The sequence below is a fragment of the Schistocerca americana genome, chromosome X (genome assembly GCF_021461395.2).
Source record: "Schistocerca americana isolate TAMUIC-IGC-003095 chromosome X, iqSchAmer2.1, whole genome shotgun sequence".
Classification (NCBI taxonomy): domain Eukaryota; kingdom Metazoa; phylum Arthropoda; class Insecta; order Orthoptera; family Acrididae; genus Schistocerca; species Schistocerca americana.
In genome coordinates this window covers 312,403,447-312,428,256 of record NC_060130.1, presented here as the reverse complement: position 1 = coordinate 312,428,256, position 24,810 = coordinate 312,403,447, and the positions used below count along the sequence as shown (strand labels likewise).

Here is a 24,810-nt window from a genome sequence, read left to right as displayed (position 1 = left end):
CTTCCCTTAGTAAAACAATTACAATATTGCAAAAGTAGCCATAAAATCGAAGCAATTAATACTAAATGTCATTTTAATTTTTACTAATCTATTTATCCTCCTTGGTATACTCTTTCAAATTTTCACAAGATTTTTCTGTTGAAATAGCGTTATTCCATATATCAACTTACTTTTGATTCAGTTTTTCCTGTATTATAACTACAGATTTCTTAATTTTTCTCTCCGCAACACCCCATATGTTTCTATGTGGTTTATATCAGGAATTTTTCCAAGCCAGAACGAAACTCTCAGTTAACTTTCTTCCAAGAGCCTGGCTACACTCTTTGATTAATGATATTGTGCACTGTCATGTATGATAATGCCAACTTCAGTAGAGAACCACTCACTGATTTGTGGAAACATTTTCTTGTACTGTCCCTGCTTCAACGTGCCTTCATCAATATGCAGATTGGCAGTTTCCTTAACAGACTTCACACAGCACACCATTACTGACGCTGGATGTTTTTCGTACAGTATTGAAAGTAGTGGAGCAAATAGAGAACGAGCACAATTTGTTGGTGCAGGTTGCACACATGCATACATTCAGGAGCAAGACTATTTTTATGCTAACTGATTTATGAACCCCAGTAGATAATCAGTCGTTATGAGAAACCCCATGCCTGTCCCCTCCGCTTGATTTATGATTCCCACCTGGGGATAACACACCCTTCTGAGAAAACCCCCCTGCCCTTCCCCAAGCCCCCTTTCCCTTAACCTATTGCACTACTTTTCCCCCTAACCCTCTCACTCTGGGAAATCACCAGCCTTCCTCTCCCCCATTTCCCCCCAACCCCAGAACAAACTGGTGGGTAAACCACCAGTCTGTGCAGAGCTGTTGCTGTGGAAGGTGCAAATATTACCCTGTCCAGCAACTGCACATCCTAATTACATAATACACTGCTGCAGAATGGAGGAGTTGTTTTGTTGGAAAATATCTGAGTGTGTGCTCACCTTCACATGGAGGGGTTGACTGAGCTAATGCACAATGCCACCACCAGTGGATACATCACCCCCTCCCCACACCTTGCCCCCTCCTACCCCAACCCTACCAGAAAAAATTTGAGGGAAAAATCGCTCAGCCTGTGCTGAGCTGGTGTACTGGTAGGATCCCAGTGCAGGAAATACAACTACTTTGATATTCAGTACTGGGAAATTCCTGTAAAAACACATATCTCTCTCTCTCTCTCTCTCTCTCTCTCTCTCTCTCTCTCTCTCTCTCCAGTAGTTACTTCCTGACCAGCGAACATCTGTCGCATGCCACCAGAAACCACACTAAGCCCTCTTTTTGTGCTATTTTGTGCTCTAGAAACTAGCAGATACCTGGTAAATCCCCAGCCCTCCACAAAATGCTGGGCTGTGGTTGTCTTGGAAACAGTGCAAATGGACTACCAAATTTATTGACTAATTAATTAACTCGACACCAGGAAAGAACAGATACCATCTTCATATAGTTAAAGCTAACTGGCCATTGATCTTCTTCTTCTGTGCATATGCACATGTACTGCCTGAACTCTTACAGGACTCGGTAAGATTGTCTGCCACGAGTAATGAGTGTAATGGGTAGGGGCACAATGAATGTAGCATGTGGACATTAAGTTGGGAATGTGGGTCTCACAGGGAGCATGCATGGGATAAATTCCTGCAGTCGCACATCCTCTGTGGCCTCGGTGGCTCAGATGGATAGAGCATCTGCCATGTAAGCAGTAGATCCTGGGTTCGAGTCCTGGTCGGGACACATTTTCAACTGTCCCTGTTGGTGTATATCAACGCCTGTTGACAGTGTAGGGTCTTGATTTAATTATCATTTCATTCTAGAACGCTGCATGGTCACCGATGGTATCTGTTCTTTTGGACATCTCCAAAAGAACAGATGCAGTCTTCATATAGTTAAGGCTAATGGGCCATTGACCTTCTTCTTCTGTGCAGATACACACATATTGCCAAAACTTTTATGGGACTTGGTAAGATTGTCTGCCACGAGTAATGAGTGTAATGGGCAGGGGCACTACGAATGTAGTGTGTGGACATTAAGTTGGGAATGTGGGTCTCATGAGGTGCATGCAAGGGATAAATCCCTGGAGTCGCACTATCCTATGTGCCCTCGGTGGCTCAGATGGGTAGTGTGTCTGCCATGTAAGCAGGAGATCCTGGGTTTGAGTCCTGCTTGGGCACACATTTTCAACTGTCCCCGTTGATGTATATCAATGCCTGTTGACAGCATAGGGTGTTGATTTAACTATCATTTCATACAGTGGATGATGTAATCAGAAGGTTTTTTGCCAGATGTTTAGCGCGATATGTAACAGTTTAATTATGTGCAGTGACTGTTTTATATTGATGTCGATCTCGTGACAGTATTGTTTGTGCAATCAGAAAAAAGCTACCTATTTATGTATGTAGTTACTTCTTTTTTGATGTATTTTACAAGGCCTACATCATCCAAAATTAAATAAACAGCAGGGAATGATGAGCTTTTCGTGCTAAATAAAGAGTTCCAATCCCTGTGAATTGGTATGCAAATTGAATTTTGTAAATAAACAATGCTTTATTATGCCCTCTACATGTAGTTGAATTTTCTGTCAAGAGACCCTTCCAGTCCACCAGCTCAGTACAAACTGAACGATTTTTCCCGCCATTTTTTTCTAGGATGGATGGGGTGGGAGGGGAAGGGGTTGGGCTGTGGGATATCCTCTGGTGATGGCATTGTGCACTAGTTCGGTCAATCCCTGCACATCAAGGTGGACACACACATGAAAATTTTCCAACAAGGTAACATCTCCAATCTGCAGCAGTGTAATTACATAATTAGGACATGCAGTTAATGGACAGGGATATATTTGCACCTTCCTCACCAACAGCTCTGCACAGACTGAGTGATTTTCCAGATTTTTTTCTGGTGGGAGAGGGTGGAGGGGAAGGCTGGGGGATTTCCTAGAGGGAAGGGGAGAAAAACAGCACAATAGGTTAGGGGGAAGGGAGGGGGATAAGGATGGTGGGGGTTTCTCAGAAGGATGTATTGTCCTCAGGGGGTCATAAATCAAGTGGAGGGAGGGGTTGGGGGCTTCTCAGGAGAATCGATTATCCTCAGTGGATCGCAAATCAGTTAGCATAACAATAGGTTTGCTCCTGAATGTATGCAACCCACACTAACAATTACACTCGTTCTGTCTTTGCTCCACTACTTTTGAATACTTTCTTCCTCTAATGCTTCTTCTGGAGCCCTAATGATGTACTGACTGTTTTTCTGCTTTACAGTGACCATGGATTCACCAGTAAAGCACACCTTGGTCATAAGCACCAAAGTCTGAATCTGATAAATAAATGAAGTTCTTATAAATGCCTATTACTGAATTAAAATATCTTGAGTCTTAACAGATTATCACAAAGAACAGCAAAGGAAAAATGTACTCTGATGAGCCAAAACATTATGACTATTGCCCACTGTGAGGCTGAATACCTCCTGGTGGTATCATGGGCTTGTGACACAGTAAGGAAAGAATGTAAGCGGAATGAGATGAATGGTCATTATAGGGAAGATGCAGACCGCAAATGCGGAAGTCCACTGATATAAGTGGTTTGAACAAAGAGCAAATTGATGTGGTGCTGCTGCTGTAAACGAGAATCTCTGAAACGGTGAATCTTGTCGACTGTTGGCTTACTACTATCATGAGTACCAATGGAAAGTGGTTGAAGAATGGTGAAACAAAGGGTAGGCCATATGATATTAGATGATCACGTCTCATCACAAAACAGAGAGGTCGATGGATCCCCCACTGCGTAATTCAGGATAAGTAGCTATCTTTGACAGGTCTGACACCAGAGTACAATGCTGGTGCAGGCTCAAGGTTTCTGGGCGTACTGTTCAAAGGTCATCGTTGAACATGGAGCTCCACTGACACGACATCGTCAGTTATGATTGCAGTGGACACAGTACTGGGTTTTCACAGTGGATCAATAAAAACGTGTCGCCTGGCGAATGAATTGCATTACTTGTTACACCACGCCTATGGTTGGATCCTTACACGCCATCATCCAAGTGAATGGCTGCACGAAACATGCACCACGCCACAGATGCAGACCAGTGAGAGCAGAGTTATGCTATGGGGTACACTGAGTTGGGCTTCCATGGGATCTGTGGTGGTAATCGAAGGCATTGTGACAGCAGTGAATTACGTGAACATTATAGCAGACCACCTGCATCGCTTCACGCTTGAAGTCTCCAGATATGGCGATGACATCTTTCAGCAGGATAGCTGTTGGCGTTGCAACTACAGAATCGTACTACAGTGGTTTGAAGGGCATTATAGTGAGCTCCCATTGATATCTTGGCCAACAAATGTGCCTGATCTGTACGCATTGGAACACATTGGACACCAGCTGCGTGCCCGTAAACCACCGTCCCATAATTTATTGGAATTGCTTGACCTATGCGTAGACATCTGGTGCCACATACTTCTGTAATCCTATCAAGGACTTGTAGAACCCATGTCAAGCAGAATATCTGTTGTAATGCATTTGAAAAGTAGAACAGTACATTATTAAACAGGTGGTCATAATGTTTTGGCTCATCGGTGTATTTCCTTCATTAATCTTAATTATATACCTGTCTTCGCTCAGTTATCATTCCAGAAGGCCGGCCCCTGGTGGCCGAGCGGTTCTAGGCGCTTCAGTCTGGAACCGCGCGACCGCTACGGTCGAGGGTTCGAATCCTGCCTCAGGCATGGATGTGTGTGATGTCCTTAGGTTAGTTAGGTTTAAGTAGTTCTAAGTTCTAGGGGACTTATGACCTGAGATGTTTAGTCCCATAGTGCTCAGAGCCATTTGAACCATTCCAGAGGTTATTGGCTCATTGAGCTCATGTATTTTTCATCGCAGATGTGATCTGCCATTTCCTCGGACGACAATCTTTTAAATCAGCTTGGAGCGATCTTCTCCTTACCGTTACGGCTGACACACCGACACCTAAATGTTTCATTTGGTGGGAAATGTCAGTGACCATTGTTACAAGTTTTCTCATTGGTCTAGGGTAAATTATTCTTTTGATTCACAGTTGCCCTGTTGTTGCGTCTGAACAGTTCCTTCTTACCAAATCTTGATTCTACCCAGTTTTCTGCGAAATCTTCTGTTTTAATTTTTATCCATTTCTCGCTGCCTGTATCACTTTTTATTGAGAGGCAAAGAAACAACAGCAACTTTTCTGGCTGAAATTTATTTTGATTTATCCATAAGCGCAAAATTAAGTGCAACTGCACATCTGTTTCCTCTGCACAGAGTTAATGAAATTATTAACTATCAAAATTATAAAATTATGAAATAAAAGAACAATAAAATCATGGAAATACTTCTGCTATTAAGAGACATAAACATCGGTTGACACTTGACACCCCTTTTAGCACCGTTTGGAGGGATACTTGCCACTGTTATAAACTTATGCAACAATCAGTTGCATAGTGCCGTTACTGAAATATAATGAAAGAGAACTTTCAAAGAAAAAAAAAGTTAGTATAGCTTCTGCGATTGTCTGTTACCATTAAACAATAAAATTCTCGGCAAACTGTCTTTGGTATAACAATCTGAACATGCCTGTTCCACATATCTCTCTTCGCTTTCCTTGTTGTGCGTAAGCAAATTTTGTCAACCTGCGCGAGAAATATTCAATTTTTAATTTTCATTCGTGATGCTACGTTACTTCCTCTTTCTAGAAAAAGATGTTTTCAGCACGTGAGAAGTGAGCTGTTTGCCATAAATACCAACCGAGGCAACGATCCAAAAGCTCCCTCAGTCACCTCTGATTCACTCACACCATCCCGGCCAATCTCCTAGGCATTTATTCGCAGCCGGCCGCGGTGGTCTAGCGGTTCTAGGCGCTCAGTCCGGAACCGCGCGACTGCTACGGTCGCAGGTTCAAATCCTGCCTCGGGCATGGATGTGTGTGATGTCCTTAGGTTAGTTAGGTTTAAGTAGTTCTAAGTTCTAGGGGACTGATGACCACAGATGTTAAATCCCATAGTGCTCAGAGCCATTTGAACCATTTATTCGCGGGTATTATAACACCTGTTAGCGACTCTTAATAGTATGTGAGAAGCAGCTTCTGGTAATTGTGAATAACTGTTATAGAGCCTGGAAGCTTTTCCATACGTAACGAATTTAATTAGTATGATACTGATTTCAGCATTTTGGCTATATGGAAAATTAAAGGCTCCGAGTGAGATTTCGGAACTATGTCATAATTAAATAATTTTTCATTTGTTACAGGTTAAATCTTTCTCTTGTGCAGCTGACTGTGAGAAACATATGGATAAAATATCTGAAAGTACTGGGAAATGTGGGTAATTCTGAAAGAACTTAAAATAAATCTTTCTTCGTCCAAAGTATAAGTGAATGAAAAAAATGGAAATAGAACGAAGTAACCTTGGGAGCTTACATCACTTGTAAGCCATTCCACCGTAAAACATCGAATGTTGTTCAGGGATATTTTCTGAGTATTTTGGCGTCAGAACTCATAATCTCCAGTGGCTCGTTACAAAGTAATAATGTAATTATGAAATTTTTCGGTTTTTTTCCTTAGAAAATACCTTCACATCAGTAAAAAATCCTGTAATATGCAATCACAAATCTGTTCAAAACAAAAGAGAAAGTAATATAACAACCATCAAACCAAATACGTACGCTGTGGTGTGATTGCCGTCGCTGCGGTAACAAACCGTTCGACATAGCGTCGTTGCTCAGCTCTTGTTCTGCATGCAGTGAGTCCATATACAAGATGCATATTGGCCAACTCATAATAAGTAAACCTATCCATACTGTTGTGTATCAGTTATCAGACAAGTAACACTGCCGGAAAAACTAAACCAAGACTGTACAGAGCAGCACTAAGGCAAGATTGAGGGCGAAGAATAAAGTTGTCAACAGCAGATACTGTGACTGAATGGAACACGTTTTTTTCCCCTAAACAAGAGACACAACGCATACCATCAACACTGGGACTATCATGCGGATCTTCTCAGTGTTGTGCAGAGACAAATACAAATGGGCGTTAGAAATCAAACTAAATGCAATTACTCTGTAACGAGCTACCGGAGACTACCCGTACTTTATACCAAAATACTCAGAAAATATATCTGAAGAGCCTCCGAAAATTTCGTCTGTGGAATTCGGGTTCATCCTGTATATAGGGCTAAACGAAGCTCGACGCCTCTTGAAGGTTTTTTTTTATAACTGTGTCTGACTCATTAAGAACTTCACTTTTGTCTTGACTGGAAAACGTCTTCCATTGCTGGTAGCCTTGTGGCTGCAAATTAGCATTCACATTGTTGCGTTAAATGATTTTTCACAATTAAAAGTCAACACATGCAGCTTCCGTTGATAGGGAAGAACGCGTATATTCACAAAAATTCTGTTTCGAAAGCAAGAGATAGGGAATTCTGCACAGGAAGTCTCTGTCATGGTCATACTGGGGTGATCCTGCGCCCCTGGCAGACCTGTCAAGGTTGCGTCTCGCCCTCCCCCCCCCCCCCCCAAAAAAAAAAAAAAAATTATGCCGGCCGAAGTGGCCGTGTGGTTAAAGGCGCTGCAGTCTGGAACCGCAAGACCGCTACGGTCGCAGGTTCGAATCCTGCCTCGGGCATGGATGTTTGTGATGTCCTTAGGTTAGTTAGGTTTAACTAGTTCTAAGTTCTAGGGGACTAATGACCTCAGCAGTTGAGTCCCATAGTGCTCAGAGCCATTTGAACCAACCAAAAAAATTACTATAAATTTGTTAGTAGATTTAATGGAAATTAATTATTGTATAATGACTTAAATGAACTATGTTGATGGAAAATATTGCACAGACCAGATTAAATGTGTCAATGTAGTAAATACGTTATAAATTGCATAAACTGAAAATAAAGCTAAAATTTTGTCTTATTGTTAGTGTAGCTACTGTACATTGGCTTTAGTATGATTTAAAGAACGTATCAAATACCGTGCCGAGGTGGATACACCAGTTCCGCTCAGATTCGCAAAGTTAAGTACTGTTGGGTGTGGTTAGCACTAGGATGGGTGACTATCCGGGCCGCCGTTGCGCTGTCGACCAACTGGCGTGTTTCGGTATCATAGCAGTACCCCGCTGATTCATAGGCAGTTACGGCACAGGATAGGAAATTTGGACCATCTAGAACTATTGTTTGGGGTTCAGTCCATACCTGAATATAATGGTCTCGTTGATCGGCGTTCGAAAGACAAGGAACGAACTTTGCTGTAATTCGTTTCATGGTCAATTCAACTGCTAGAATGTGTTGACATATCTCGTACTAAATTTCAATGATTTCGTAGACATCATGAGTTGTCTGCCCTCTGTCGTTGTGGATGACTTCACGCACTTTCGCAATCGTTTCCGGGTTTGTGCATGGTGACAATCGGTCCGAGTCTTCGTCATCATCTACAGACTATCGGCCATCTTTAAATCGCTTAAATCACTCGAATGTCCTCGCTTGGCTCAAAGCTTGCATACCAAAAACCTCCATAAACATGCAGAGGGCCTCAGCTGTACTTTTGCAGAGGTTGAAACAAAACATCATATCGATCAGTCGTTCCTTCGAGTCAGCCGCTTAGAAATTTGTATTCACAGTAGAACACAGTGTGAAGAAATTGGCAACAACGTTTCGACTGATGAACTCAACACTGACTTTGTGTAGCAGATTGGCAGTTGAAAGACACAGTTATACCACCTAGCGACGGTAGTTTGTACTGCTGGTTATTTGCATGTCGTATTCAAATACTCGGAAATTTTCGGTAGCAGTCCGTATGTTTAGAGATATAAAGTGGAACGACCACGTTAGTTTAGTTGCAAGTAAAGTAAATGGTTCTTATTCGTAAACTGTCTCTCGTCTGGTGGAAGTAATTTGTTTGTTTGGCTGGGAGACATCAAGTCGCGGGCTTCTGCATTATAGTTGCATTCAGATCATTTCACCACCCACGCCGGGATCGTATCTTGCAATCACGTCAACCGTTTCTGCCCAGTAAAATGTTTTCTGTGATCTTTCGCTGATTTGATGTGATTTCCGAGGTTATTTATTTATTTTCCAATGATTGATGAGATTGCGACTTTACCTCTAAAATATGTTCATGTGAATCTCTTGTTCAACTTTTGCCCTTGCAAGTGTGCGATTATGGTGTATGTGAAGTTTCATTATTGAGAACGTTATATTTTTAAGAGCGCAATATTTGCTTTCTTTGCCATGTGCTTGGTTTGTTGATTTGAGTTGCCAGAGTATCATTGATGCATACTGAACACCGTAATAGTGAAATCTGACTCTTTCCGTCACTAACTTGTCATATAGCTAGCCTTCCCAGCAATTAGATATAAAGTGACCACTGCATCGAACTTGTAAATAGGTAATATTTTGCAATATACTTGCAAGCAGCTATTTTCCTCGAGTAACTAAGCTCTGCGGTGGAGGAGTGCACCTTATAGGCACCATCAGTGGAACACGTCACTTGCGTCCCACAGTACAGTACGGAAGAGATTGCCAGAGGACTGCACTCAACATATCCTCTGTGAAGACTGTTGCTGTTGTCGCTTCAGCGCATACAACGATTTCTTTTGCATAGAGGACGTGAACACTGAAAGGTACAGTGGCCTCACATTATCTTCTTCCATGGGGTGCTAGCGATGCAATGATGCTATGGCTGTGCCATGTGTGAGGCAATGTAACTATGTAGTGGACGGTTGGAAGAATGTGCAGCTCTTGCTATTCTAGAAACTACGTAAGTGTGAGAACACAAATAAAGCCAGTAGTGTGCTGACTGCACACGCAGCCAAGATCAGTTACTCACTATCTGACCAAACTTATTCGGTCATCTACTAATTGACATTTATATGTGGTGTGTCTACGTTTCGCCTTTACGACCGTTTGAGCTGCTGGGAATCCTTTCAATAACCCGAAACGTAGGTCTTACAGTAATAATAAAGTTTGTGAAACTCTCAACTGCACAAGGTTGTCTCGTTAGCAAGTAATTTCAACAGCAGAGAATTTTTTCGCATTATGTGGCTAAATCGCTCTCCAAAGTCTGAGAACAGCTTCGCAAAAGAATGTCATTTACTTCAAATGGAGTTCGTCACCACCATCGCCGGCCGCTGGTGGCCGAGCGGTTCTGGCGCTACAGTCTGGAACCGCGCGACCGCTACGGTCGCAGGTTCGAATCCTGCCTCGGGCATGGATGTGTGTGTTGTCAGTTTAAGTAGTTCTAAGTTCTAGGGGACTTATGACCTCAGCAGTTGAGTCCCATAGTGCTCAGAGCCATTTGTCACCACCATCATTGACACCATATCACGTCGCTGTACATGATATGCTGCTGCTCGTGGTAAACAGCATTTCGTATCTACACCTATACTTTGCGAGCTACTGTGAAGTGTGAGGCAGACGGTAATTTTTATTGTAGCATACAGTTCTTCCCATTCCATTCAGGAATTAAGTGCAGGAAGAAAGACTGCTTATACTCTTCTGTGCGAGTTGTTATCTGCCTGATTCTCGTCTGCATAAGCTATACTCTACTGTTCAGATATGTAGGGGTCCGAAGAATATTTTTAGTTTCTAACCCTGAAAGACATTTCTTTCAGTTATCCAAGTACATTCTCGTGAGATGTACGGTATCTTTCTTCCAATGTCTCCGAGTTGATTTTCAAAATGATGTTACCCTTTTTCGTCAGTCAAACAAACTTGTGACCAGAATGAGATTTTCACTCTGCAGCGGAGTGTGCGCTGATATGAAACTTCTTGGCAGATTAAAACTGTGTGCCCGACTGAGACTCGAACTCGGGACCTTTGCCTTTCGCGGGCAAGTGCTCTACCATCTGAGCTACCGAAGCACGACTCACGCCCGGTACTCACAGCTTTACTTCTGCCAGTATCTCGCCTCCTACCTTCCAAACTTTACAGAAGCTCTCCTGCGAAACTTGCAGAACTAGCACTCCTGAAAGAAAGGATACAGCAGAGACATGGCTTAGCCACAGCCTGGGGGATGTTTCCAGAATGACATTTTCACTCTGCAGCGGAGTGTGCGCTGATATGAAACTTCCTGGCAGATTAAAACTGTGTGCCCGACCGAGATTCGAACTCTAGTTCTGCAAGTTTCGCAGGAGAGCTTCTGTAAAGTTTAGAAGGTAGGAGACGAGATACTGGCAGAAGTAAAACTGTGAGTACCGGGCGTGAGTCATGCTTCGGTAGCTCAGATAGTAGAGCACCTGCCCACGAAAGGCAAAGGTCCCGAGTTCGAGTCTCGGTCGGGTACACGGTTTTAAACTGCCAGGAAGTTTCAAACTTGTCACGTTTAGCATCGCCCTTCTTTGTATACAGTGTCCCCTGTTGCTCCAACCTGATACAGGGCCCATATACTATAGCAAATTGAACTATGGATCGTACAGATATTTGATATGCAATCTCTTTTGAAGACAAAATCATATATCTTTATGGCTTTCTATTATAATCCATACATATGCTGCCTGACAAAAGAAGGGATGTCAGTTTTAACCTCATACACGTACACACCATCGGTGGGTATGTGAATGATTAGAGTTGCTATTCTATGTGACAGACAGAGCGGCCGTCAGAGGGCATTAACATTGTTCATGTTTCATGTCGTAACCAGGCTTGGTAGAAAATACAAGGGGGTGTGAACACTTTCAGTTGTTGAGTGATCACTGTGAAGGACACGAAGATGTTGCATAGTCATGTGAGACGGCGTTATTGTCGCCTGACAAGAGTTCGAAAGGGCCTCATTGTGGGGCTCTATTTTACCAGTTGCTCAAATCGCACAATGTAAAGATTTGTGGGGCATTTGAAGGTGACAGTGCCTGATACTTTACTGCGTAGGAACGTGAGGGCAGCATACACATCAAGGTTCTGGTCGACCACATCTGACATTTCCAAAGGAGGATAGTCATAATGAGCACCAAGCACATCGTAACCCCTTCACATCTGCCCCTGCCAACTGAAAATAAGTAATGGATTCCCACCAACATCCTGTATCATCACACAACATTGGTTGAAGACAAGCAGCAGCCAGACAAGGGAATTATTGTCCCATGAGTAGGTTATCAGTAACACGACAACCCAAACAGCTGTGTTTGGGGTGGTGCTGTGAGTGGGATCGGAGAATAACTTCACATTGTGTTCAGTGGTGCATTATGGCCTGCACTACCCTGGATGACCATCGTCAGCGAGTATGCCAGTGACTTTGGGAGAGGTCCCATTCTTCTAATGTTTTGGAGAGGCACAGGAGTTTTACTCCTGACATCATAGAGCAGGGAGCCATTGGGTGTGACTTCAGGTAATGTCTGGTCGTGATTGAGAGAACTCTGGCAGCACAATGGCACGTCACAGTCATCCTGTGTCCTCATGTGTTACCTGTCATGCAGCAGTACCCTGGTGGAGAAACCCCAAATGTTTTTGGCCAGGTTGAAAAGAAAGAATTTCCTCACAGTTGGTACGAATCCACATGAAATGCTAATGAGAGAGCGATTAAATATTTATGTTATGGACGATTTAATTACTCAACCAGTGCTTAATGACATGAAACAATTCCTCCAGTTATCTGGCAGACTTGTTTCACGATGTGTAGATATCTGTCCTGGTAAATTCACAGGCTACAGTTCATTAATAGGATAATGGGAGGCTGTATAGTACATACATGAATACTGCTCAGACGACATCAGACTAACAGGAGACATATAGCATAACAAAGGAGGGAGTGTAAATTGTAAATGGACTTTTTTAACTGGGAGGAGAGTGTAAAAAAGCCTTGAAACCACAGGCAGACTGTCAAACAAAGATGCCTCATATCATGCAAGAATCTGCTTAGAAAACTTGGAGACTGTCTTTTATGGTAGAAACTATGAATATTCTTTAGCTCCACTTAGAGAACGCATTGGAAATCTCTAGGACTGAATGGATACTGCTTTTGTCAGACTGGGTGATTATGGCAATTATCTGTGTAATTAGTCTCTTACCAGAAGCACTCAGATGCAAACCCTAATGTGCATGAGGGAGTCTTTCTCTTCTGAGTGATTTTCCAAGCCATGCATTAACACTTTACACATAATGCATCATCCAGGGCATATCACCCCACTCCTACTACTACCACATGATCTTCTTTTCGAAGGTCCTTTGGCAAAGATGCCCAAATTACAGGCAATATTGTAAGCCCTGTACTTTACTTAAAAGAATAAGTTACCAGATAATCAGTTCTCAAAGAGTGCTGTGCCATTTCTGACATTCCCTCCATGACTAGCTAGTAGTGCCCAGTAATAACACCTTTTTGATCTCGTAAATTATTGGGGTCAAAATTACACAGACAGAAGAGGATCGCAAATTGATAACTGTGAGATAAAGAATTAATGCTCATGAATGAATGTTTAGCTTTTTACTGATGTAAAATAATTACCCCTAATGGCAACATACCTGTCTCCATAACTGAGGCAACTAATACACAGTTATGGATGAAATTTTCATCATCAGTATTTTGCTGTTCACCAGAATTAAATAATCCATTAATTTATTAATTAATAATTAATAAATTAAATAATTCACCTGTATTAAATGCCAAACTTCTCATAGTGTCTCACTGAGTGAGGGCATATACTAATGTTGTGGTGATCCATTCATCAAATGTGGACTTAAGCTCTGTGCTGGTTCAAAAGAAGTAGGCCAGCATTGGGTTCCACCCTCTCCCTTCTTTTGTCATCATATAACACAAGCAGGATATTTCACTATACACACATCCATTACAGCCAACTACACTTAACAGATAGACACAACTCTCAGACACCATAAGGAAAGGAGTCACTGTGTGCTGAGGGCGAAACCCTTTTCTGGTTAGATGACTGAACTTATTTCTCTGGGTATCCCATCCAACAATGCTATGCAATTATTTTTTATTTTATGTTTACTTTATAGAAACAAATTAAATTCATAGTAAAAGTTCAAAGATATGACTGTCAGGTTCAGCGCATGTAACTTCTGTGCCTGGAGTGGTGAAAATCTGTACCCCACACCCATGTCAGATCATCAGCATTTATGTTTTATCAGTTTGTGATCTGGAACAGTACAAGATCAGCTGGTAGAACCTTATTTCCTGCCACCTCATTTGAGTAGGGTAAGTTGCTTGATGCTCATTGAGATGTGATACCACCGTGCCTCTAGCTGTCCACAAATGAATAAGGTTTCAACACTACAGTGCACCATGCTACTTAGATATTAATGTCCGTGAAGTCCTGAACAACAGATGTCCTCATCAATGGATTGAAAGGCAGGGAAGAAGGGGGTTGGGGTTGGGGGAGGGGGAGGTGGAGTTAAGGTACCATAATCGGTATGATTACTGGACCTCACTCCTTTGCATTTCCTCCTACAGGGTTATATGCGTTCAATAGTGTATAGAACTCCAGCAGTAGCTGAAGAGGTCTTGGTCAGTAGGGATTATACAATGGACAACCGAGATATCTGAGACAGTGCAGGAAAAAATGATACATCCTTCAGTGTACTGAGACTGGCTGTTGCTGCATTGAACAGTTGCTCTGATGCAAATGTAAAATTTTCTGTTCCCATCCTTCTTCACATATCTTGTGTCTTATGAAGGTTCTTTGTCTCTTACAGTGAAAGCAAGCGGTGTCATTCTGCTGTTGGGTGTTGGGAGCTTAGTCTGTTATAAACTGTACAATTACTACTGGCCGAGGTCGAGGTCACGACTTGGCTCTCCTGATTCCTCACCTTCACCACAAAGGCGTTCAAAATACTGTTTTGCCTACAGCTGTGCTCATGGTGAACTGATTGAAGATGTTGAAGAGGAAGATGATGTGGACATTCAGGTTTGTAATATTGTACAGAATGTATAAAATAAAATCTGTAAAACTGTTTCTAATCTTAATTTCCTTTCATGTGATTACAACTGTGACAGTTATGTAAATGAAACACTTGGTACAGTAATATTTCTACCTCAATGTATATATGAAGAGATGATTTTTATGTAGGAGACTGCAATTGTTTCAGAATAATGTCTGCTGTATACAAAAAATTTAAGACCTGCATCTCTGTTATGAATTAAATGTTAAATTCTGTACTGTTGGCATGATCTGCAGCACCTTCAATGTGCTGAGTTCTATTGAATGAGTAGTAGTAATTCTGATCTCATTTGTCCCAGAAAATGCCTGCACAAAGCCCTTGAGCAATTTTTTAAGTAGTTTAGGATTACCACTTGTCTCAGTCTATATGACGCAAAATATTATTTCAAGTGCTGCATTTACAGTCCAGCTTAATTAACAACATTGAATATCCAGATAAGAACATTGGATTTAAGTGTATCGGCTCAATGTCTTACGTCATATAGGCAACAACTCTCTATCTCAAGCATAGTGTCCACAGTCAAATTAAATTTCCAGATCTCTTGGCTTGTCTTATTAGCAACATGATTTGATAATAGTGTATGTTCTGTAGAGATGATGCATGTGACTTTGGTTGTGAATCATCCTCTGAAATTGGCAATGTTATGCTAAGCAACATGGTCTGCAACAACGTTAACAAACTTGCATTTGGATATAATTTGGCAGTGTTCATTGTATGGGTGAACCATCAGTTGGTGATCGTGCCACTATAAAAGTCAGACAACAGTTGCAGTGATATTGCTATATGACATGGCTTTTCAGTTAGCATGGTAACTGCCTTTCCATGTACAGTTTGAAAAAATTGATGAATTAAATATGCCTGATCATTCTATTGCCACATGATAGTCATTCATGCAGCATTTAGAAGTTGTTAACATTTCTTGCAAGCAGTCAACATTGATAGATATTCTAACAATATTGATGCTGTTAAATACGTTAACCCCTTAAATAGGAGCGTCTGGTGCATTTGATGATCTGTTTTTTGATCTATGATGTTACTAGTGACTGTTTTTATAATGTCCTTAAACAGTCTAATATATATTATGCTGTCTGAGCATACTTCCTGACTTAACTCAGACTTTCGTTGCCATTCATTCATTTTTTCAGCTATGATGATGATTTACAAACACTAGGTATGTGTGAAAGCACCACTGGGTGAATGGAGTCAGTGGGGGACGATAGCTTTCCCTGTCACAAGGGATATATACATATAATGCATGAAATGCACTGTAATGAAATAAATGTAGATGTAGAATGCCTGAATGGTTTGCACTGATGTTATTTCATGCAGCTTCACAAATTTCATCATCACCGAGCCATTCATTTCACTTTAGTCCATTTAATTCATTTTATGTACACTGATCAGCCAAACTATTACTATCAGTGATTCTATGTGGTATGGATTCAACAAGTCCTTGGTAGATGTCCAGAGGTATAAGACACCAGCTGTCTGTGCACAGGTCATTCCATTACTGTAAATTACTGTAAAACTGCATGTGGAACTGCTTACGCTAGAGCATTCCAGATGTGTTCTATCAGGGTCAGATAAGGCAAATTTGGTTGGCAAGGCATCAACATGAGTTCACTATCATGCTTGATGAACTACAGTATCATGATTCCGGACTTGTGTCTTCCTGCTGGAAGATGCCATTGACATTGGGGAAGATTTGAAGAATGAAAGGATGCAGGCAGTTGACAATGATGTTCATGTAGTCTACATCTATCATGTTGCCTTCAATTACTATTTTTGGTCCATTGGATGCTTGGCTGAATCACCCCTCCCCCCCCTTATTATAATGCTGGCCCCACCATCCTGCATCCATGGTATGGTACATTTTCTGAGCTACCATTTGCCTGAATGACTGGGTATCTGGACATGACCACCAACCTGGTATAATAAGAAATTTGGTTCATCTGACCAAGTGTCATGTTTCCATTGATCCATGGTCAAATCTCAATGGTCTTGTGCCCACTGCATTCATAACTGACAGTGTCACTGGGTCAACGAGGGAACACATAGGGGTTGCTTGCTGTGCGGCCCATATTAAACAATGTGCACTGAATAGTGTGCTCCAAAACATTAGTGCCTGCACCAACATTGTACTCTGTGATCTGATCTGGCACAGATACTGGGGTTTTTCACACACAAAGTGAACACTTTACCACTCAGCTCCCACTTCCTATCCTGCAGTACACAACAGACAAGCCGCCTTCTCCATGTTCTGTGATGAGGCAGTATGTACAGCAGCTTGTGGTTTCACCATCCTCCAACCATTTCCCATATATACTATGACAATGCACTTTAGCAGCTGACTAGCTTCACCATTTCCAAGACAGTCGTTCCTAGGTGCCGGTCCATAACGATCAATGTCAACATGTTTCCTCATTTGTCTTTGTTTCACTTATATACTTTCCTTACCATGTCAGGTGCCCATAATGCCACCAGGTGGAATTCAGTATTGCAGTATTCATAATGCATACCCAGTTATCTCCTTGTACAGTCATTTTTTAAGCTATTGACTATGTTGCAGCCTTCTAATGACCTGCCAAACTTCATTACTATTGTTTTTATAAACTCAAGGTATTTTGGCTCAAATTTATACAAACTACACCGGTACTCTGAGAAAGCAGGCATTCTCAGCAAATCTCTATGATAAAATCTTCTCGGGTTGACAGGAGAGGCAATGTGTTGTTCTCCAGCAATGTTTCAGCAAGTTTCTTACTTGCCATCTTCAGGCGAAGTGTCAGGTTCACATCTTGTCCAGATCTTTATAGCCACTAGACCATGGGCTTCTCTGCATCCTCAGTGCCAGTTGGGCCAATCAGGCATGAGAGGAATCAGCACAGCAGCACATGTTGGGGGGGGAGAGTCACGGGCACCAGGTCCTGGCGTCTCATCTCGGTGCAGCCTGTTTATTCCATCCACTGCCACCAACCTGCATCTATCAGTGCATTCTCATCTTATTTTTGCTAAAGATGTGCTCCATGTGGTGCTGAGTTGGAAGCGTCCATCCTGGTTGAGCAGGTTGTCACTACCAATATCTCCACTGCCTCTTTAATAATAGAGTCCCAAAAACTGCACAGTCTCTTTGTTTCTTCAAATTGAAACATGTGTACTTCACTGAGGCTGTGCTCCACTACCGTGGATTTTTTGTACTGTCCGAGGCAAATGATTCCCACATGTTCAGAGATGCATTGTGTGATGCAACACTGCACTCTCCAATATATTGTTTTCCACAATCACAGGAAATGCTGTAGACACCTGATGTTCTTAGACCCAAGTTGTCCTTCATTGAGTCCAGCATATTCCTGATTTTTGCTGGAGGATGGAAGATGGTTTTTATCTTGTTCTTTTCCAGTATCCAAGCGATCTTGGCCATGGGTGGCCCTGCATATGGGAGGAATGCTAGACTTTTGTTGTTCTCTTCTTCCTGAAGGTTCTCCTTCTTATTATTCTTGCTCATCTTGAGAGCATGTATAATCCGTGTTTTGTTGTAGCCATTCATCTGAAAGGTCTTCTTGAGATACTGAATTTCAGTAAAAAAACTGTCCTTGTCACATTTGTCATTAGCTTTGCAAAATCAGGGAAGTGAGCATGGATTTCCATTGTGCTGGGTGATGGCAGCTGTTGGTGTTGAGGTACAGGTCTGTGTGTGTTTCCTTTCAGTAGACCGAGTGTCCCAGAGTGCTGTCCATTTTCTTCTTTATTAGGATATCACAAATCAGTAGGCACCCAATTTCTTCCATTTCCATTTTGAACTTGATGTTCTCATGTATACTGCTCAGATGATTGAGAAATTCCATTAGAGTGTCCTTGTGGCCAGAGCATGAAAGTATCATTCATGTACCCAATAAAGGACCTTGGGTTTAAGGCATGCTATTTCCAAAGTGATATGCTCAAAGTATTCCATATACAGATTGGTGATACATGTGTCTCCATCCACCTGTTGATAAATCTTGCCCCCACACTGGAAATATGTGGTCTTGAGAGCATGGCAGAATAATTTCACTGTGTCTTCATTGAAATGATTCTCCACTAGTTTCAAGGAGTCCTCTAGTGGTACCCTCATGAAGAGATTATTTCATTGCTGCAGGACCAGACCTACAAAAAATTGGAGAAGGACTCTACAACAGCTGTGACTAGAAAGACCATTAGTCTTCTCAACAACTCAGGTCTGGACCAGGACTTGGTAAAGAGGCTTTGCCCCAGAGCTCCAGTTCAGCAATGGTTATACGGCCTACCCACGACACACAAGAGGGATGTACCACTACGCCTGATAGTAGACACAATCAATAACCAAACGTCTAGCACAACTACTCAAGCCTCTTGGGGGTAAATGCCCCTACCACAGCAAGAATTCCACAGAGTTTGTTAAGACACTCAAGGAGTGGTGTCTTGACAAAAATGATATTATGGTAAGCTGTGATGTCACATCCCCCTTCATGAGGGTACCACTAGAGGACTCCTTGAAACTACTGGAGAATCATTTTGATAAAGACACAGTGGAATTATTCTGCCATGCACTCACGACCACATATTACAAGTGTGGGGGCAAGTTTTATCAACAGGTGGATGGAGTCGCTATGGGATCCCCAATGGTACCATGTATCACCAATTTGTACATGGAATACTTTGAGGATTTCGCTTTGGAAACAGCACGCCTTAAACCCAAGGTCTTTTATTGGTAAATTGATGATACTTTCATGGTCTGGACACTTGGCAAGGACACACTAATGGAATTTCTCAACCATCTGAACAGCATACCTGAGAATATCAAGTTCACAATGGAATTGGAAGAAAATGGGTGCCTACTCATCCTCAATATCCTAATAAAGAAGAAAATGGACAGCAGACTGGGACACTAGGTCTACTGAAAGAAAACACACACAGACCTGTATCTCAACACCAACAGCTGCCATCACCCAGCACAATGGAAATCCATGCTCACTACCCTTGTCTGCAGAGCTCATGACAAATGCGACAAGAACAGTTTTTCTACTGAGATTAAGCATCTCAAGAAAATCTTTCAGATGAATGGCTACACTGAAATGCAGATTAGATGTGCTCTCAAGATGAGCAAGAAGAAGAAGGAGAAGAAGAAGAAGGAGGAGGAGGAGGAGGAGGGGCTTCAGGAAGAAGAGAATAACCAAAGTCTACCATTCCTCCAGTACACATTGCCTCTCCTGGCTAAGATTGCCAGGATACTGGAGAAGAATAAGATAAAAACCATCTTCCATCCTCCAGCAAAAATCAGGAATATGCTGGGCTCAATGAAGGACAACTTGGGTCTAAGAACACTGGATGTCTATAGCATTCCCTGTGAATGTGGAAAACAATAAATTAGACAGATGCAGTATTGCATCATACAACGCATCTGTGAACACGTGAGAAGTATTCACCTTGGACAAAATGAAAAATCTGCAGTAGTGGGGCACAGCCTCAGTGATGAACACACATTTCAATTTGAAGAAATGAAGAGATTTTGTAGACTGAAAGGTGTCTGGGACTCTATTATTAAAGAGCCAGTGGCGATACAGGTTGGTGATAACCTGGTCAACCAGGATAGTGGCTTCCAACTCAACACCACGTGGAACACAACTTTAGCAAGAATTAGATGAGAGCACACTGATTGAGGCAGGTCGGTGGTGGCGGAAGGAATAAACAGGTCGCACCGAGACAAGACACTAGGACCCGGCGCTCGTGGCCGCCCCCCACCATGTGCTGCTGCACTGATTCTGCTCGGTCTGATTGGCCTGACCAGTGCCAAGGATGCAGAGAAGCCTTTGGTCCGGTGGCTATAAAGATCCAGACAAGCTGTGAACCCGACACTTTGCCTGAAGATGGCAAGTTAGGAACTTGCTTAAACATTGCCAGAGAACAACACATTGACTCACGTGTCAACCCGTGTGTGTGTGTGTGTGTGTGTGTGTGTGTGTGTGTGTGTGTGTGTGTGTTTTTGTGTTTGTTTTGTTGGCCAAAAGCTCACTTTCTGACACCCTCTATGTTGTGTCTATCTGTGACCCAGCATCTCTGCTATTCAGTGAGTAGCAACTATCCTTCTCTTAACATGCTCACGGTTGGATTCACAATAGGGCAAAAATGTATCAAAAGTACTTTTTTGTATGTGTGGAATGTGAAATTTATCATACGTTGTTCACACGCAACATTGATAATTCAGAAGGTTATTTTATCATTGCTCAAATGCTTTTCTTTCAGGGTTGTTACTTTGGCCCACTTGATGAAAAGGAAAAAGTGGAATGGTCTGCTCACAGTTCAGAGGTATGTTTTAGATACTGTAATTTTAGATACTGTAATTAATGTTTCTGGTGCATTCCTAATTTATTCTGTTTGGCTATGACACTTTCTAGTTTTCTTAAAGGGCTATATTCAGTGATGTCAATTTTTTATTTTCTATTTTTTTTTCCTAAAGCCATATTCCATGTTTAAATACTGAAATCACTTTAAAAGTGGGACATGATATTGAAATATTATTCATTGACATGAAGAGCATACACATTTTTGTGCAACTGTGATTTCACTTAGTTTCACCTTCTACCTGTGTGACAGGTAAGCTGATTTAAATAAAAAGGGACTGGAAATTTTTTCATTGGTATGTGTGAGTTCAATGCAAACTATATCCCTAGCATTCCTAAGTTATGCATCCACCTGGGTGATGCTAAATATGAGCAGATCAGTCAACATTAGATGGATTCCAGTGTGGTTTTGCTAAACCCATGTTTCTTAAGCTGAGAACTGGTCAGTCCTTCATTATTGTAAGCTCCTCCATGCTTCCATGACCACTGTTTGCTATGCTAATGGAGCATTATGTGTGTTTTAGGGAGCTTGTCTGAACCACCTGGATCATGAATACAGTTTAAACGTCTATAAAAGAATGTCAGCCTAAATGTGAACTTCAATTCAATGGGCTAGATGACTGCCAATGCAAATTAGTTAACAGCAGGGGCACCAGCTAGACCTTACTTGCATTTGTCTTGGGTGTCCCACCAGACCCACCAGAGAGTACTAAAACCAAATTAAATATAGATACTTTAAGAGGAGGGACCCCTGAACAAGCCTCAAATAAAATAAACCCCAAAAATAAAAACAGGACAGTATTGTATCAAGATAATTTATTATTACTGCAATTATTGTAAGACGAGAAGCCAGTTTTGAGAGAAATGTATTGTACTGGTAAAACTGACTCATTCCATACTCTGTGGTATATTCACAAGATGGATCACCAGAATTCAGACTAAATAAATAAATTAATTTTACATTCAGAAGGGGGTGGAAGGATTAGGAATTACCCTGAAAGCTGTGAAAAGACCATGTACAACCAACCTTCTGATGAAGACTGCTACAAGAAATAAAATTATTCAAAACAATCTGAGATACAATCATGTAATCTGTGAACAGTATAACACACACAGCTTCTGTAAGGATGTTGTGATATTGTAGATATAAATTTGAAAGATCTTCAGGAAGAATGAACAATTAAAAATAAAGAAAATTACTAATGCATTCAAGAGAAAAAAATAGCAACTGTTTAAATAGATTTATATTGCCAGAACACATAAAGAGTGTGTTCAGATACATGTATTTACACGAAATCATGTTTTACGCTTAAAATGCCAGATGTTCAGACATACCATTGCTGCACACAGGTAGACCTACTTGCAGCTGAGGTGGATTCTTAGGACATGAAACTAAGCCTCTATTACTCTCCCCTGTAGCATTTTAACTGATAGAGGAATCATTCTGTATGGAGTAGAGAATACAATATATTTGTTAAGGGAAGGACAGACTAAGAGTTGGAAGTTTTCAGAAAAATTCCTTATGCTGTAACAAAATGAGCTTTCAAGACTGCACCTTTTACAACTTTGTTTGCTCTAGCCCTGGAAGGAAAACCTCTGTTTAAAACTGATACCAATAAACAGCTACAGAGCACTAAAGGTGCCACAAATATCTGCTAATACTCTTGCAAGAGACCAATTAGAAATATGCAGCTCCCAAAATGATGATGCAGCACATAATCTGATGCTTGCAGAGCTATGGCAGCCCATTCTTCCTCAAGAGCCAAAATCAGAGAAGATAGTGGTGATTGATGCTGGGACCTTGAGTGAGGTTGATATTGTAACTCATCCTAAAGGTGTCTCATTGGGTTTAGGAGAGCAGGCCAGTCCATTTTAGGAATGTTGTTGTCCACAAACCATAACCTCAGAAATGCTGCTTTATCATAAGGTGCACTGTCATGCTGATATACACAATCATCACCTCCAAATTGTTCCTCTGCTGTACACAGTACACAATGCTGTAAAATGTGTTCATACACTTACAAATCTAGTGTTTTTCTGAACAGAATAAGGGGACGACACTCTAGTTGTGAAAAACACCCCCGTACCATAACACCACCTCTTCCACTCTTCAGAAATGGGACTTAACATATGAGGTCATCAGTCCCATAGACTTAGAACTACTTAAACCTAACTAAATTAAGGACATCACACACATCAGGTGCAGTTGAAAAACGCACAGGAGGAGTTAGATAGGATGAGGAGGGAGAAGGGGGTTGGGGAATGGGAACTGGCTGTTGGCAAGAGATCTGCTAGGAGAAGAAGATTTTCAGATAGTTTTACTATTGGTGTTTACAATAGATATGACCAACTGTCAGAGTCTAGTGGAGAGGAATCTCTAGTAGCTGTAGATGTAGGAAGTATGCAGCAGACCTCAGTAGTTATGGTGGCTAGAACAGTTGCAAAGTCGAAGAGGAAGAAGAAGGTTCTGCTGTTAGGTAGTTCTCATGGCAGAGGTGTAGGCCAGCAGTTGCAGGAAGTGCTGGGGAGTGAGTACCAGGTCACCAGCATTGTGAAGGCTAATGCAGGATTGGCTCAGGTGACTGTTAACATAGGGGGGTTATGTAGGGATTTTACTAAAGAGGATCAGGTAGTGATTGTGGGTGGGGCTGGTAACAGTATTGATAGGGATGGGGAGTATGACATAGATGGTGACCTGGAAAAGATAGCCACTCAGACTGGCAACACGAATGTGCATTTCATGGAACTGTTTCAGCGTCACAATCGGCCTCATCTTAATACAGCCGTCAGGCGTAATAACATGAGACTTGGGGGTGCGCTGATGACAGAAAGCATGGGTCACATTTCAGTGGTGTCGGTGGAGTCTATCAGCAGGACGGGTTTCACTAGACATGGCCTGCACCTCAACAGGTATGGGAAGGGGAGGTTGGCAAAGCTTATAGGTGACAGCATAGGTGGGGTTGGTGGGATCACTCATGGGAAAATTCCTACAGTAGTGGGTGTTAGAGCTGCACCTTTTTTAGATTGAAGTCAGTTGATATGTATTCCTGCTTAAGGGCAGTCTCTCTAACAAAGGAACCACTTTTGACAAAGCTTAGGTATCCGAGTAATGAGGGAATTAGTATATTTCATCAAAATATACAAGGTATTAGAGATAAAGTTAGTGAACTGCTTATAGATGTTGACTCTGAAATTATTGGTATATCTGAACACTTCTTAAATAAGGAGATGATTCAGAGGCTTCCTTTACCAGGATACAGGTTGGCTGGCAGCTTTTCGAGGAGCTCTTTGCGGTGTGGGGGAAGCCATGTATGTGAAAAACGGCATCCCATTTGAGTCAATTGATGTTTCAAAGAACTGCACTGAAAAGGTGTTTGAATGTTGTGCAGGTGTGGTTAAATTTAACGGAGCTAAACTTCTAACTGTTGTTATTTATAGATCCCCAGACTCCGATTTCACAACATTTTTGCTAAAGCTAGAGGAGGTTCTTGGTTCACTTTATAGCAAATACAAAAAGTTAGTTATATGTGGTGGCTTCA

General features: G+C 41.7%; 1 protein-coding gene across 1 annotated transcript in view; it reads left to right on the top strand.

Annotated features, from left to right (window-relative positions):
* Nucleotides 1-24,810, top strand: part of LOC124555767 — a 225,168-nt gene that overhangs the window by 101,168 nt on the left and 99,190 nt on the right. The window contains exons 3-4 of the mRNA XM_047129813.1: nucleotides 14,673-14,884; nucleotides 21,174-21,236. Of these exons, the coding sequence (XP_046985769.1) occupies nucleotides 14,673-14,884; nucleotides 21,174-21,236 (275 nt within the window). The remainder of the gene's footprint in view (nucleotides 1-14,672; nucleotides 14,885-21,173; nucleotides 21,237-24,810) is intronic.